Source organism: Choloepus didactylus, chromosome 2 (assembly GCF_015220235.1).
Source record: "Choloepus didactylus isolate mChoDid1 chromosome 2, mChoDid1.pri, whole genome shotgun sequence".
Taxonomy (NCBI): Eukaryota; Metazoa; Chordata; class Mammalia; order Pilosa; family Megalonychidae; genus Choloepus; species Choloepus didactylus.
In genome coordinates, this window is record NC_051308.1 from 243,254,202 (window position 1) to 243,268,341 (window position 14,140).

At 64.2% G+C, this 14,140-nt stretch overlaps 2 protein-coding genes across 10 annotated transcripts in view; one reads left to right on the plus strand and one right to left on the minus strand.

The window, feature by feature from the left end:
- The first annotated feature begins 96 nt into the window (after window positions 1–96).
- Window positions 97–4,786, plus strand: TNFRSF25 (TNF receptor superfamily member 25). 2 transcript variants are annotated; one of them, XM_037828654.1, is made up of 10 exons: window positions 97–635; window positions 1,066–1,186; window positions 1,440–1,574; window positions 1,932–2,099; window positions 2,191–2,269; window positions 2,985–3,040; window positions 3,125–3,244; window positions 3,383–3,417; window positions 3,849–4,029; window positions 4,228–4,786. In XM_037828654.1, the coding sequence occupies exons 1-10, from the start codon at window positions 117–119 to the stop codon at window positions 4,524–4,526; spliced, it is 1,713 nt and encodes a 570-aa protein (XP_037684582.1). In that variant the 5' UTR covers window positions 97–116; the 3' UTR covers window positions 4,527–4,786. The 2 variants fall into 2 exon arrangements, with proteins under 2 accessions (XP_037684582.1, XP_037684583.1); XM_037828655.1 differs by having other exon boundaries at window positions 3,137–3,244.
- Window positions 4,787–5,013: 227 nt separating this feature from the next.
- The window catches only part of ESPN (espin), a 28,995-nt gene continuing 19,868 nt past the window's right edge, over window positions 5,014–14,140 (minus strand). For 2 of the 8 annotated variants that reach the window (XM_037828646.1, XM_037828644.1), the window contains 5 exons: window positions 11,906–12,051; window positions 11,555–11,818; window positions 6,959–7,038; window positions 6,856–6,867; window positions 5,014–5,951 (listed from right to left, as the gene is read on the minus strand). In XM_037828646.1, the coding sequence (XP_037684574.1) occupies window positions 5,804–5,951; window positions 6,856–6,867; window positions 6,959–7,038; window positions 11,555–11,818; window positions 11,906–12,051 (650 nt within the window). In that variant the 3' untranslated portion in view covers window positions 5,014–5,803. The other 6 variants (XM_037828643.1, XM_037828641.1, XM_037828642.1 and 3 more) reach the window with 4 other exon arrangements.

A 14,140-nucleotide genomic window follows, 5' to 3' on the forward strand; every position in this document is an offset into this window, starting at 1 on the left:
TGACAGGACAGGGGTCACACAGCACCCCAAAACCAGGCTTCTTCCTTTGCCACTGCCACAAGTTCCACCATTAGAGGCCTCCATGTGTGGCTGGCCATTGGCCACCCTGTGAATGGATGTCAGCGTGGGGTGACACATCTCAGGGTCAGGTGATGGTGCTTCAGGGGAGGGGAGCCCCTGCACTCACAGCCAACAAGTACTCAGGAAGAGGGGGTCTCCCGCCCATCCTCCCCCCCCCCGGGGGGACACTGAGGCTGGAGCTAGAGCCCAAGCATGGGGAGTGGGATACAGCCACATTCCTATGTGTCCCTCTGTGTGCCACCGCCCCGGCAGCCCCGCGACGCCCGGGCTGCCGGCGCCAGGTGAGCTCTGGGGTGCCCGCTGCGCCAGGGGCGCAAAGTGCAGGCTGGCGGCCTCAGGGGGCGCGGGTCCCGCTCGGCCTCCCGGGAATGGCCGAGCCCCGCCCTGGCCGCCACTCCGAGGCGGGCTCCACTCACGGGCGCGGGGCGGGCCCTGCGGGCGGGCGGGGACGGGAAGCCCCGGCGGCGGCGCACGCCCGTCGGAGGGCCCGGTGCGGCGCGAGGCGCATGGAGCGGCGGCCGGGAGGCTGCGCGGCGGCGGCGGCAGGGGCTGCGGTGAGTGGCGTCGGGGCGGCCTCAAGCTTTTCTTCTGGCTGGGCCCGGGTGAGCCTCGGCTCCAGGCCGGGGAGGTGGGGGTTGACCCTGGGCCCTTCCCCTCTGCGACCCAGTTAGAGGCCCAGCCTGGGCAGGGCCCTTCCGCTGGGAGGAAACACCTTTCCAGGGGCCCCAGGCAGAGAAGGATGCGTGTCTCCCACCTCACAAAATGCCAGGGTGGGGGTGGAGGGAAATGTGCGAGGGGTCTGGCAGAAGCCCCCCCCCCCTCTGCCCCTGGAAGCCTGGGCTGCGCCAGGGAAGGCGGTTAGTCTCACCCTGCCCCAGGGGCACCCCTTTTGCCCAAGGAGCTGAGGGCAAATGCTGGGCTTCTGGAATGGGGGAGACGGGGCATGGGGGCACCCTGCAGGGAGTCAGCATCCCCGGCCCCCAGGCTCTCCTCCTAGCACTGCTGGGTGCCCAGGGCCAGGGCAGCATCGCGGGCCCCCGGTGTGACTGTGCCGGCGACTTCCAGAAGAGGAGTGGTCTCCTCTGCTGCGGGGGCTGTCCAGCCGGTGAGTGGTCATGGGGGCAGGAGGGGCAGGGTGGGGGGCTTGGGCGTGAGGAGGTCAGGCTGGAGAGGGGAGAAGTGGCAGGCATGCCCAGGGAGGAGATGGAGATGGGATGGGGGGAGTCTGTGGCAAGGTGGGGCAGACTGCGAGGGTTGGGGGTGGCAAGAGATAGGAAGGTGGGGAGGGGAAGGTGGGGAGCAGGGTGAAGGATGCCGGACAGCCCCATTTGACTCCGATCCCTGTGTGGGTGCCACAGGGCACTACCTGAAGACCCCCTGCACAAAGCCCTGTGGGGCTGCCACCTGCCTCCCGTGCCCACGGGGCACCTTCTTGGCCAGGGAGAACCACCATGAGACCCGCTGTGCCCGCTGCCAGGCCTGCGATGAGGAGGGTGAGAGGCCACATGGGGCTTGGTGGGGGCTCTTGGGGCAGCCCAGCATCACCCTAAGTGCCGGGAAGGGGTAAATGACAGACAGGCTGTGCCAGGGTCTCTCTGAAGGGAGCAGTCAGCTTGGGCCCAGCTGGTGGGCCTGAGCACCCTGTGCCCACCCATCCCAGGCGCCGGCACCCCAATCCGGCCTCAGGATGCTTTGACTTCTCTCTTCCTGTGGAGCTTCCTGTCTCTCTCCATGCCTTGCCCCTCTTTCTGTCTCTGTCTCTGTCTCTCTCTGGTCTGTCCCCATCTCCATTGTTCTCTGGGATGGGGACTCTGGCTCTGACAACCTCTGACTCCCCATCTCCCCACCAGCCTCCCAGGTCGCCCTGGAGAACTGCTCGGCAGTGGCGGACACCCGCTGCGGCTGCCAGCCGGGCTGGTTCATGGAGTGCTCCGTCAGACTCTGCAGTGACGGCTCGCCCTTCCACTGCCGCCCGTGCCCAGACTGCGCGGCCCTGCACCGCCACTCACGGGCTCCCTGTGAGTGCCCCGTTCCTGGCTCCCCGCCACACACACAGCTCCCTGCCCTCTGCCTCCCTCCCTCCCATCCTGACGCCTGCCATCTCTCCAGGTTCGGGCAGACGTACCGACTGCGGGGACTGCCTGCCTGGCTTCTATGGACATGCTGACAGCTGCGTGCCCTGCCCCACGTAACAGCCAGCTTCCCTGGACCGGGGGGATGGAGGGCGGGTGTGGGGTAGGGGCCATAGGGGAAGGGCTGCTGGTTTAGGGATAAGGGGCACATTGGGAGGAAGGGCAGGGAAGAAGGAGCTCAGCCCCACAGGCTGCAAGAACTTCCCTTGATGAACCTTCCAACTGTATATTAAAGAGGCTTTATATCCCTCCTGAAGAGTGTCACATTGACATCATTCGGAACTCAGGCTTGGATTCAGGATTTGCCATGTGCCCCGAGAGCTCTTGGGTGATGACTTAGCCTCTTTGCTCTGTGGCCTCTTTGCTCTGTGGCTTCCCCGTTTGAAATGAGGGGATGTGAGTAGGGGAGCCACAGGGCCACAAGAAGGGGTAAGGTGCTTCGCTCACTTGTCCACTCAACAAGCACATATCGAACACCTGCCATTTTCCAGACACTGTTCTAAATGCCAGGGAAATAACAGGGAACATAACAGGCAAAAAGCCCTGTTCCTAAGGAGTTGGCATTCTGGTGACCTTAAATTTAGTTGCTGTTGCTATTGGTATTGGGGCACAGGTGACGTTTCAGCAGTACTTTGGGGACAATTGGGTAAAGTGAGGCTGGCGTGGGCAAGACCCCCAGATGAAGAGCATGTCAGGCAGCCCTGGGTGCCTCCGCCAGGCCGTACACTCCTTTACCTCCCTCCACTCTCCCCACCCCACCCCCTGCTGCAGGAGCACCCTCGGGAGCTGTCCTGAGCCCTGCGCTGCTGTCTGTGGCTGGAGGCAGAGTAGGTGGATTGCCAGGAACACGAGTGGGAGAGCTGGGAGGGGCCAGGGGGAGGTGGGGGGTCCGACCACCCCACACCCACCAGCTGCTCCTCCAGTGTTCTGGGTCCAGGTGCTCCTGGCAGGCCTGGTGGCCCCGCTCCTCCTCGGCGCCACCCTGACCTACACCTACCGCCGCTGCCAGCCTTGCAAGCCTGCCATCTCTGGTGAGCACACACACACACTCAGAGCTAGGGGCCTGAGGTCCTGGTCCAGGAGGGGAAACTGAGGCAGGTGTGTGGGGTGTAGGGGAACCAGGAGACTTGCCTGGTAGCTGACTGGACCCTCTTTGACTCTCTCGGCAGATGAGCCTGGGATGGAGGCCCTGACCTCCCTGCGGGTAAGAAGCTCAGCAGTGTCCTGGGGAAGAGGGTGAGCAGGTGACCTCAGCCTGCTGGCGTTGGGGAAGTGGCCCTTAGGACCCACAAAGAACGAGCGAGTGGGGGCTGAGAGTCAGTGAAGGAGATCCGCACAGACCTCCCTCCAGTGGTCATCTACTGGGGTCCAGACAAGCATCCAGTGGGATGAGTGCCACCCTGGCGAGGCCTTCCCCTGGGTTGGCGGGTCAGTGAGGCGGAAGCAAGAAGTGAGGGGACAGAAGAACTAGTCCCTCGGCTGGGCCATGGGTGAGAGCATGGCCAACTGGGAGAGGAGACATGGCAGGAAGCTCGCTGGCTGAGCCAGAGAATGTCCAGTCCTGACTGGAGACCCCAGCAAAAGGGTTTTAATAAATAGCCAGGGCTGACTTCTGGGGCCTCTCTTGGCTTCCAGGCCATGGACCCCTCACCCCCAGACAGTGCCCACACCCTGCTGGCCCCGCCCGGCAGCAGTGAGAAGGTCGGGACAGTCCAGTTGGCAGACCACAGCTGGGCCCCCAGCTCCCCACAGACCCAGGAGGCGTCCTGCCCGGAGGTGACCTGGTCGTGGGATCAGCTGCCCAGCCGAGCTCTTGGTAAGTGAGCTCAGTGGCCTTGAGGCCTTGACCCCATTATTCTAGAGCCAAGGTGGGAAGTTGTGGTTTCTCAAGGAGCTGCTTGCCCATTTCCCCTTCCGTAACTGAGCGGATCAGGTCTTCCTGTCCGGTCCTGGGCCTTCCCAGAGGCCTGTGGCCAGGCCACTCGCCCGCCCCTAAAGCCCGCGCTTTCCCCAGCGCCCCCTGCAGGCTCCGCGGTGGCCGTGCTCCAGCCGGGCCCGCAACTCTACGACGTGATGGACGCGGTTCCCGCGCGGCGCTGGAAGGAGTTCGTGCGCACGCTGGGGCTGCGCGAGGCGGAGATCGAGGCCGTGGAGGTGGAGATCGGCCGCTTCCGCGACCAGCAGTACGAGATGCTCAAGCGCTGGCGCCAGCAGCAGCCCGCGGGCTTGGGCGCCGTCTACGCGGCCCTGGAGCGCATGGGGTTGGACGGCTGCGCTGAGGATCTGCGCAGCCGCCTGCAGCGCGGCCCGTGAAGCGGGGCCCACCCGCCACCTCGGGGCGCGGGTGGCCCTCGGAGAAGCCCTAAGTACGGTTACTTATGCGTGTAGACATTTTATGTCACTTATTAAGCCCCTGGCCCGTCCCTGCGTAGCAGCCAGCTGGCCTGGTCCCTGCGCGCCCCCAGGGGCCGGGTTAAGGCGAAGAGCCACTGACGAATCTCGGGAAGGGGGTTCAGGAGATCCCTGTTTCTCGGCCTGATTTTGGCTGAGGCTTGGTATTAAATCTCTGACGGAAAGCTGCTGCTTGGTGTTTTCTTCTGCGGGGCTGGGGGTGTGTTTAAAATGCCGCACTGGTACCCTGGGGGGCGCTGAAAGGGCTGAGGGCTTTGCCCCGCCAGGGTCGGGGATCCCCGGGCGGAGAGCAGCGTGGCCCCCAGCTCCCCCAGCGCCCCGTGGCCGCGTGAGCCCGAGGCGAGAGGAGTCCGCGGCGACGGCGAGCGAGCGTGAGCGGAGCCCCGGGGCGGCTGAGAACGCTTTAATGGGGAGCGAGGCGGCGGGGGGCGCGGGGGACAGGCGGCAACTGCGGACCAAGCTTCAGGCCCCTGTTCTCCACGCAGCGCCCCCGGGCAGCCGCGAGGGTCCGGGCAGCGAGGGGACCCGGCTGGGGCTGGGGCCGGGGCGCAGACCTAACCGTGGGGTGGGGAGGTAGGGGGCAGAGGCGGGGGTCCCGGGAGCGGTGATCTCCGTCCCGACCGGCAGTTTGCAGTTTTCATCGTTTCTGGTAAACAAATGACTGTAAGGAAGCCCTCGGCGGGGCTGGAAAATACGGCCCGGGCTGGGCCGAGCGCAGATCTGGGTCAGGGAGGGAGGAAAGCCCCTTCCCGGAACGCGGCCTGCCCCGCCCAGGATGCGCCCGCGACGCCGGTTCCGGGGTGCGGGGGAGGGCGCTGCAGCCGGGCGCGCGGCCCGCAGGAAGACAGTCACCCACCCACGGGGCCGGGGACAGCGCTGCACCTCCTGACCTTCAACCAACATGCAAATGTATGTAAATGAGCATGCAAAGCAGCAGCCTCTTTTGGAGTCAACAGCTTGGGCACTTTCTCTGAGCGACTGCGGCGGCGGGCGCGCTCCAGTCGCCCTGGGCTGGGGGTGCGGGGACGGGGTGCGGGGGCGGGGGGGAGGCAGGGAGCGTTCCAGCACGGGAGGGGAGGGCGGCGCGGCTCCCAGCCCTTCCGCCGCAGCCCGGCAGGCCGGGGCGGGGGCTGGGGGGGCCCCGAGCTCCCGAGGGTGCGGGCAGGAGGCCGCGACGCCTAGTACTTAGCGATGTCCCCTTTCTTCAGGATTATCTGTCGCTGCCAGGGCGCCAGCTTGGTCTCATCGTAGCCCAGCGTCCGCAGCTTCTCCGACTGCTCTTTTTCCCGCCGCATCTCCTCCAGCTTCTGTCGCTCCTCCTCTTTCCTGGGGGCGGGGCGGGGGCAGGAGCCGGGTGAGGGCGGGGCTGGGGGTGGGGGCGCGGGGTGCCGCCGAGAGGGCGGGCCAGGAGTGGCTTCCTGACGGCGGGGACCCTGTTGCTGAGGAAGGAGGAGCTAATTAACGTGGTATTGGGGGCAGGTGGGCTAGGTTGCTGGAGAGAGAGGGGCTTGGTGGGGGCGGAGGTCACTGGGGTACACAGAAGCCACTGGGGCCGGGTGAGTGGGAGGCAGCAATTGGGGTGTTCTGGGCTGGGGGCATTACTGGCAAGAGGCTGTGGCAGAGGGATCCGACAACCGAGGGTGAAGAGAGGGGTTGGACGGTGGGGCCTGGGCTTGTGGGAGCCCTGGCTGGGTAACCAGGGTAGGGCCGCCACAAGCCACACACGGCCACCGAGCAGGTCAGTCCAAACTAGTTTGCCTTGTGGGTGTAAAACACACTCGGTGTCCCAAAGGAATGCAGGACCTCTTGTGAATACTTTTCATATTGATTATATGTTGAAAGAATATTTTGGACATATAGGACTAGATAAAATATATTATTAAATTAAGTTCACCTATTTCTTTTTTTTAAATGTGGCTACTAGAAAATTTAAAATTACATATGCAGCTTGCATTATATTTCTATTGGACAGAACTGGGCTGTGTCACTGGGGGGGGCAAAAACTAAGTTTTGAGGAGCAAATGATCAAGTTATTGATACAGGGGTTGACTTTGCTACAGGGCAGAAAGGCTGGGTTAGCGGGAGATGAGAGCTGGGAACTGGAAACAAGGTTATTAGAGCAAAGGGCTAGACTGGGACAGGGGCTTAGTTAACGAGGGAGAAAGGAGCAGTTATTGACCACAGAAAGGATGGGGAGAGGGGAGGCAGGTCTGGCTGTCCACACACTCACCGCTTCTGCTCCCTGGAAGACAAGAGGCAGCTGTTAGTCGGTGCCACCTCCTCAGGGGCATGGCCCACCTGCCAGGCCGCACCCCTGGGGACCCCCAGCTCACCTCTCCTCTTCCAGCTTCTTCCGCAGGAGGTCCCGCCTCCAGGCTGGCATGCTGGCCAGCCGGGCTTTCTCCTCCTCCTCCTGAAACACAACCACAAAGCTTCAGGGCCACCATGGACTGAGAGGCTGGGGGCCAGGAACTGGGGGGGGGGGGGGCGCTGGGACAAAGAACGGGGCTACACGAAGGACCCTTTTGATGCCCTTCTGTGGGACAAACAGTCACAGACATAGATCTGTCTGTGGCACCAAAGAGATCAGGGCTAAGCTTCCGGGAGCAGAGCTAAGGGGGCGCTCTAATGCAGTTGCTGGGATGAACCCCAGACGCCCTGAGCCTGATTCCCCACAGGAGCAAATGGGCAGATGGCCCCAGGCCTGGGACTCCGAATCTCTGGACAAACCCAGACTTGGGCCTGCACAGACCATGGCAGCTCAGGGAGGCTCAGACTGTCCCCTGGTGCCCCCACGAAAGACCGTCTGACGCACGCCTGCCTTCCTTTGCAATGGAGTGAACACCAGCTTCACAATTAGGGCAGCGCTTCACAATTAGGGCGGCGCCGACATGTAGCCGAAGTGGGGGGATGGGGCCCAACACAGGCATCTTATGGCAAAGAGTTTTATTACTTGGATGCTACAGAGAAGGGTGGGCACACGCCATACAGAACCCTGCACCCTGTGGTTCCATATCCTGGGCCAGGGAAGTAGCTGTGAGCCCCAGTGAAGAGCCGGAGAGAGAAAGAGAGCCGCAAGGGGTACCCACAGTCCCCCTACCCCCTCGGAGGAACTGATTCATCCGCCTTGCTCCATACAGAGCCCAGCCCTAGGGACAGAGGGGGGCAGCTGGTTTGCCCTTTGCCATGCGCCACCTCTCCCGGCCAATGTTCCACATCCTGCCTGATAGGACCTCGGAAGCTGGCACAGCCTGGTCCTGGGCACTCGGAGCTTTCCCAGGCCACCTGTCCGGGGTTCCTCCGCCAGCGTGTGGCCTTCTGAAGGCATCAGACAGGCATCCAGGTCCTGGTTAGGAGGATGAAGGGCAAATTCCACCTTCTGCTGCTCAGATGTCAAACAGCTCTGCCTCCTTCTCCTTCCAGAAGGAGAAGCTGCGGTCGATGTAGCGGCAGATGTCCTCGTTGCTGAACTCGCCCATCTCAGACACCAGCTCCAGAGGGTCTTCTGGGTTCTCAGAACTAGGAGGGCCCGAAGGCGGGGGCGGCTCGGCGGGTGGGGGCTGCGGCGTGGGGGCGGCGGCCTCGGGCTGCTGCTGGGGCCAGTCCTCCATCGTCTGAGCTGGAGGGGCCTCTTCTGCCGGCTCTCTCTCCTCCTCTTCCTCTTCTTCCTCCTCTTCTACCTTCTCCGCCTTTTCTTCCCAGGCCTCCTGGGCCTGCGGACCGTCTCCGAAGAACTGGCACCTGAGATCTTCAAAGCCGTCGCTCCAGCGGCGCCGGCCGGCCTCCACCTCCTCAAGCACCACGCGGTGGAAGAGGCGGATGAGCTCCCACGGGTGGCTGCCCAGCCGGTCGAACATCTCGTAGCACAGCAGGTGGCGGAACTTGCGCTCCTCGCGGCTCAGGCCCATCTCTAGCAGCTGGAAGTACCCGAGCATGAAGAGGTCCAGCGTGAGGCTGTCGTAGCGCGGCGGGGCGCCGCCGTCCAGGGGCGGCAGGAAGTGCTCGGGCCAGTACAGGCCGTGCGCCAGGCCCGTGCCGCGCGGCTGGCATGATGGCACCCGTCGCCGCAGGCTCCGCCAGTGGCCCAGCAGCTTGCCCACCACCTGCCGCTGCCTCAGCACGTGCAGCAGCTGCGCATCGGGGCCGCGGTCCGCGGAGGGCAAGGGGGCGTCCCCGGCGTCGGGGCCCGGGCTGGCAGCGGCGGCGGCCGCCACGCGGGGAAGCAGTTTACGCAGGCGCGCTTGCGAAAGGCGCGCGGGCCCGCGGCAGGTCCACTTGCGCCAGTGCTCCAGGAAGAGGTAGACGATGCGCTCCTTGCGCATGTCGATGTAGTCCTGCACGCCGCCCAGCTCGGTAGAGAGCAGCGGCCCGCGCGCCAGCAGCTCCGGCTCGGGCAGGGCGGCCTGGAGGTCGGGCTCCTCCGGCGGATCCAGGGCGCGCGAAGGCTCCGCGGCGGGCAGCGGGCCGTTGGCGGCGGCGGCGCACGGTTCGTCCGGGCCGCCTGCCACGTAGTCCTCCTCGAGGATGGGCTCGCGGCCCGGGGCGCCGGCGGACAGCGACAGCTTGCAGTGCGGGCCGCGCGCGGGCGCCGGGTCCTGGGCGCGCCGCTCGTAGGTGGCGCGGAGACGTCGCACGGAGACGCCGCACTCGAGAATCTCGCGCGCCACGGCTCGCGGCACAAGCTGAGCGAGTGCGAGCGGCCAAGGCAACAGCGGCCCGGGCCGGCCAAGGCGCGTCGGGCAGCGGCGCCAGCGGCAAGGCCCGTGTCGGCGGCCAGCAGCTCGGCCAGGTGCGCGGGCCGGCCGCCCAGCGCGGCCAGCAGCGCGGCCATGCTCTTGAGCAGCGCGGAGATCTTGCTGCACCAGGCGGGCAGGCTGGCGGCGCGGCCGTGCATGCGGCGCGGGTCGACGGTGAAAGCGCGGCCTCGACAGGGCGGCCGAGATGGGCAGCAGCTGCTCCAGCTCCAGCTCCAGCTGCTCCAGGCGCGCCTCCAGCTTCTGCGCTTTGTGCAGCACCTGCAGGTTGTCGATTTGCTGCTCGATGCGGAGAATGTCGGCCTCCGTCATGAGCTCACCGAAGGGCCCGAGGATGGCGTTGTGCGCGTGGGAATACCTCCAGCCCTCGGGAGGGTAGCAGCAGGCACCGGCGGCTGTCAGCTAAGGCGGGGAAGACAAGAGAGGGGAGGGAGGCGCGTCTCCCTCTGGCCCGGCTCCCGGCGCGGTCGCCGGGTGGGCCCTTTGCATGTCCTGGGTGGTGTAATGGCTCCGCAGGGCCGCGATGGCAGGGCCAGGCCACCACGCTGGGGCGAAACTTCAGCCCAGGCCGCCGCTCCGGGCGCTGGGTGTGGTCCACTTTGGTTGCTGGCGGGGTGGGCACAGCTGGTCACTGAGTGCTGTTGCCGAGGAAGGGAGGCGGGCTGGCAGACGGGGTCTCCACGCCTGGCTGGGTCGCTCATTACACCACCGAAGGCACATGCAAAAGGTGTTGAAACCTGATGCACGGTGGCCAGGGCCTCTCCAGGCCAAGGCCGGCGATTGTGAGGCAAGATAGCAGCGAGGCCTCTCCTTGCCCGCCCGACGGACCCCTCCTCAAGTTCCCCTATGCCCACCCTCCCTGGCGGCACCGTCCACGTTTCAGTCGCTGAATGAGAAGCCTCAGCAGAAAGGACACTTATTCTTCTCCACTCTTAGGCTAAAGCTGTGGCTTCCGGTGGGATTCCCAGCCCCTTCTCAGCCTACTGGAATGGTGATTAAAAAGTGGATAGAGCTAGGCTGGCACTTGCTACATTCTCATTTATGCCTCACTTTTCTCCCCCTCTAGGCTGTACTCCAGTGCCTGGCTTTTCTAGCCCGGGGGCCTGCCCTCCCCTCCTCACAGGCCTTCACCTTGACCCACTACCCCCCCACATATAAATAAGATAATGCCACTTTCCTGTCTGAAACCGGCTGGTGGTGCCCCACGGCTCCAGGAGAAAGTCGACTCTTCCTAAGGGGATTAGCCAGCCTCAGTGACCTGCCTCTACCTACCTCTCTCGGCACCCCCTCCACCCCCTACCACTGTCATTGGACAGTCAGAGCCACGCCCACCCAGATGGCTGGGCGTTTCCCCTAGGCCCCACTCTTTTACCGGCCAACTCTTGTTCATCTTCCAAGTCTCACCTTAGGTGTCACTTCCTCCTTTCCTAACAGTGAATGGGGTGGCCAGCCTGGGCTGCCAGGGACCCCCATGCTCCCCGTAACAGCCAATCGTCTGTTCCTTCCCATCCTTTGCTCAGGCCTCACGTCACCTTGCTCCATCTCCTCCGTGGTGCGGTTCACTCTATTAGCTACCCTTCGTGCCCATGTTTGCTTGTTGATGGACACCCCCCCACACACCTCCACAATTCCCAGCCACCCCAATTTATATTCACTGCGAATCCCCAGAGCCTACAACACCGTGTGGCACATAGACAGCGCTCAAGGACCATTTGAAGGACACAGGGCCAACCATCCTGCCAGCTAGAGATGAGCAGCCCATCTTACAGGTGAGGAAACTGAGGCCGGATGAGGCTCTGATCAGCAGCTGGAAGGTGGCGGTACAGGAACACAATGCAGGTCGTGTGACAGACCAAAGCCCTCTTGGTAACTCTGAGTGTGGTCCCTGGGCTGACAGCAGCTGCCCTCCCACCGGGGGGCTTTGCTAGAAATGTGAATCTCCACCCCACCCCAGACCCCCAGAATCAGACGATCTGAAGGCCCTTCAGGGTTTGATAAACATTGCCACCTCATGTCAAAGGACTGGCCGCTGAGGAGTGGGGGCTGGGTACAGTTCCATGAGTGAGGGTCTCCAGCCCTGCTTTCACCCCAAAGGTAATGGAAGCCAGCCCGGGTTGAAGGGCTGGAGGGTAGGGGTGGAGGTGGGCCAGGGGTGGACCCCAGGGCCCCGCCTACCTTCCGCCTCTGCTCCTCCTCCTCCTGCATCTTCAGCTGCAGCTTGCGCACCATCACCTGGCGCTTCCACTCGGGGATGGGCCGGCCCTGCTCGTCGTGTGTGGGGACGAGCGCCTCCACATCCAGCTGCACGCCGGGTGCCGGGGTGGCGGGTGGGGCTGGGGCCATGCTGCCGTTGACCAGTGGCTGGGGCCCTGCGGCTGGCGGGGTGGGGCTCCGGGCTCGGGATGGCGCAGGAGACATCAATGGCTGTGGCAAGTCAGGCTGCAGGGAGAAGCCCAGGGCCTGAGTCTTGGGTGGGGGGGGCAGAGGCAGTGGGAGCCAGGGTGGGGTGCCCCTCAGGCCACCTACCTGGGAGGCCAGCTGTCCACTGCCGGAGAACACTGTGGTCAGCCCCTTGCTCTGTGGTGTCGGCTTCAGGCTCTTGCCTGCCTTGATCTCAGCCAGCAGCTCTGAGTTGTCACCCGTTGGGGACATCATGTTGAAAGATTTGGTGCCTGTGTGGAGACAGAACAAGTGCTGACTGGGGGCGGGACCTGCTGCCAGTCCCCAAGCCAGGACAGGCCAGGGGCCTTCCCCAGGGCTCAGAGGGTGGCTCTCTCCAGATCCTGGATTTCGCGGGCAGCTCTCAGGGGCCCCAGAAACAGGTCCTTGGCTGGCAGCCCACAGCGGTCCCACCATCCCACCCACCCTACTCACAGGGTGTGGTGGGGCCCCCGCCTGGAGGCCCCCGGGAGTGCATTGTGGCTCTTGGGCCAGCCCTGATGATTCTAGTGAATGTCTCCACCCAGCTTCAGGGCACTACCTGGGGCCTGCGCCCCCCCTCCCCCCCACACCCCGACCTTTGCTCTGGGCTCTGCATCTGAGCCCGGCCACCCAGGGCAGAGTCTCCCTCAGCCTCTTTCTGTATCAGCAAAGCCCAGTGACCCTTGGACTGAGTCACCTGGGGCCTCCGGGGCCATACAGACTCAGGATCCTGGAGTGCCAGCACCCGGCCCACCCCCTCCACTCCCCACATATACCCGCAGACAGACACGCGTGCAGACACACTGGTTGCAAGCCCGGAGCACACTTACGGCAAAGCACCGCTCAACTCAGGCGGCCCCAGGAAAGTGGAGCCCTCACTAGGGATATGGGGGTGGGGGGGAGGAGCACCCAGGTGGAGAACATGCAAATGTCCGGCGGAATTTGCATTTTCCGACTCGGCCAGAGGTGACCCGGATTTGGAAAGGGTTGTCTTGAGAGCCCCGGGGAAGGGGTCAAGTCTGGGTGGGAGGAGCCAAACGGGCAGCAGCTCCCGGCACAAGAGGGGAGAGGAGGGCAGGTGGCTGGGCTCAGAAGGTGCACGAGCATATGGGTGTGTGTGTGGGGGGTGGGTACAAGGGAGTGGGGGCGCCGAGGTCTCCCTCGCCTGCCAGCTCCTGGCTCTGCCCTGTGCTGGAGTCTCAGAGCTTCTACCTCCCTTTTCCTGGGGCGCCCCCTCCCCCCGCCCCCACGCCTCAGCTTCAGCCAGGAGCTGCGCGGAGCTACTCACTCTTCCTGTGCCTCAGGACTCTCACTTCTAGGGGATCAAGAGAAGAGAAGCGACAGCAGAGTTAGGAGGAGGAGGTGGGGGCCAGGGTGAGGCAGGGACAGCGGGGGACAGCGAGAGAGGGTCAAGTCCCAGGGAGGACAGGAGGAGGGGAGGGAGATGCACAGGGGAGGGGGGAGGGCAGGAGGAGCTTTCCCGTCTGTCTCGCTCCAGCTCTGGCTGATTCCGGGGCCCCACTGGAATGGTCCGCCCAATTCCCAATGAGGGCAGCACCCCAAGGGCTGGGAAGGGCTGGCCACTGGCCCTGGCCCCCTCCCAAGGGCCTTGATCTTGACCTGGGCTTGGGATCAGGTGCCCAGCCCAGGGTCTGCAGGAAGGGGGTGTTTGGGGAAGCCCCCAGTCTATTTTGCTTCTATTCCCAGATTTGGCCCTGCTGTAGACTGCAGAGGAAGGGAGAAGCGGACTGCATAGTGGGTGGTGGGGGGTGGGCTAGGAGACTCTCTAGAGCTCAGCTGGTCCAGGTCATGCTCCCATAGGTGCTGATCTGCAGGGGCTCAGGCTCCAGGGGAATCCCAGGGGCCCCAGGCAGGCCCAGCCCTGGACCCAACTCAGGATACAGGGAGGGAGCTCTGGGTGGTGCCCAGCAAGCACTGAGTGGCTGGAGGAGGAAGGCACCCTCCCCACCCCAGCCAGGTTGGAATGGGAGCACTGGCACCCCATTTACAGACATTCTTAACCAATCGACTCCTGAGCCGTCCAGGAGCCCTGGCGGACATGGCCCCGTCATATGGAAGAGAAGAGCAGGTGTCCTGATTCCCAGTCTAGCTCTTAAAAATGGATGTCCAGGGGGGTTGCTGGGATGAGGGCAGGGGAAAGCATGACGGGCCACTGACTGGCCTTGTCCCCAGGGCACCTGGAGAGGGGTGGCTGGGAAGAGTCCCTGACACGTCTGAGAAGAGCTCAGATCTGCACTGGCTTGGAAGAATAGGAGAAAGTGGTGGAAAGTACAGCAACTGAGACTCAGGACAGACATGGGGCAAGAAGTTCAGCCAGCA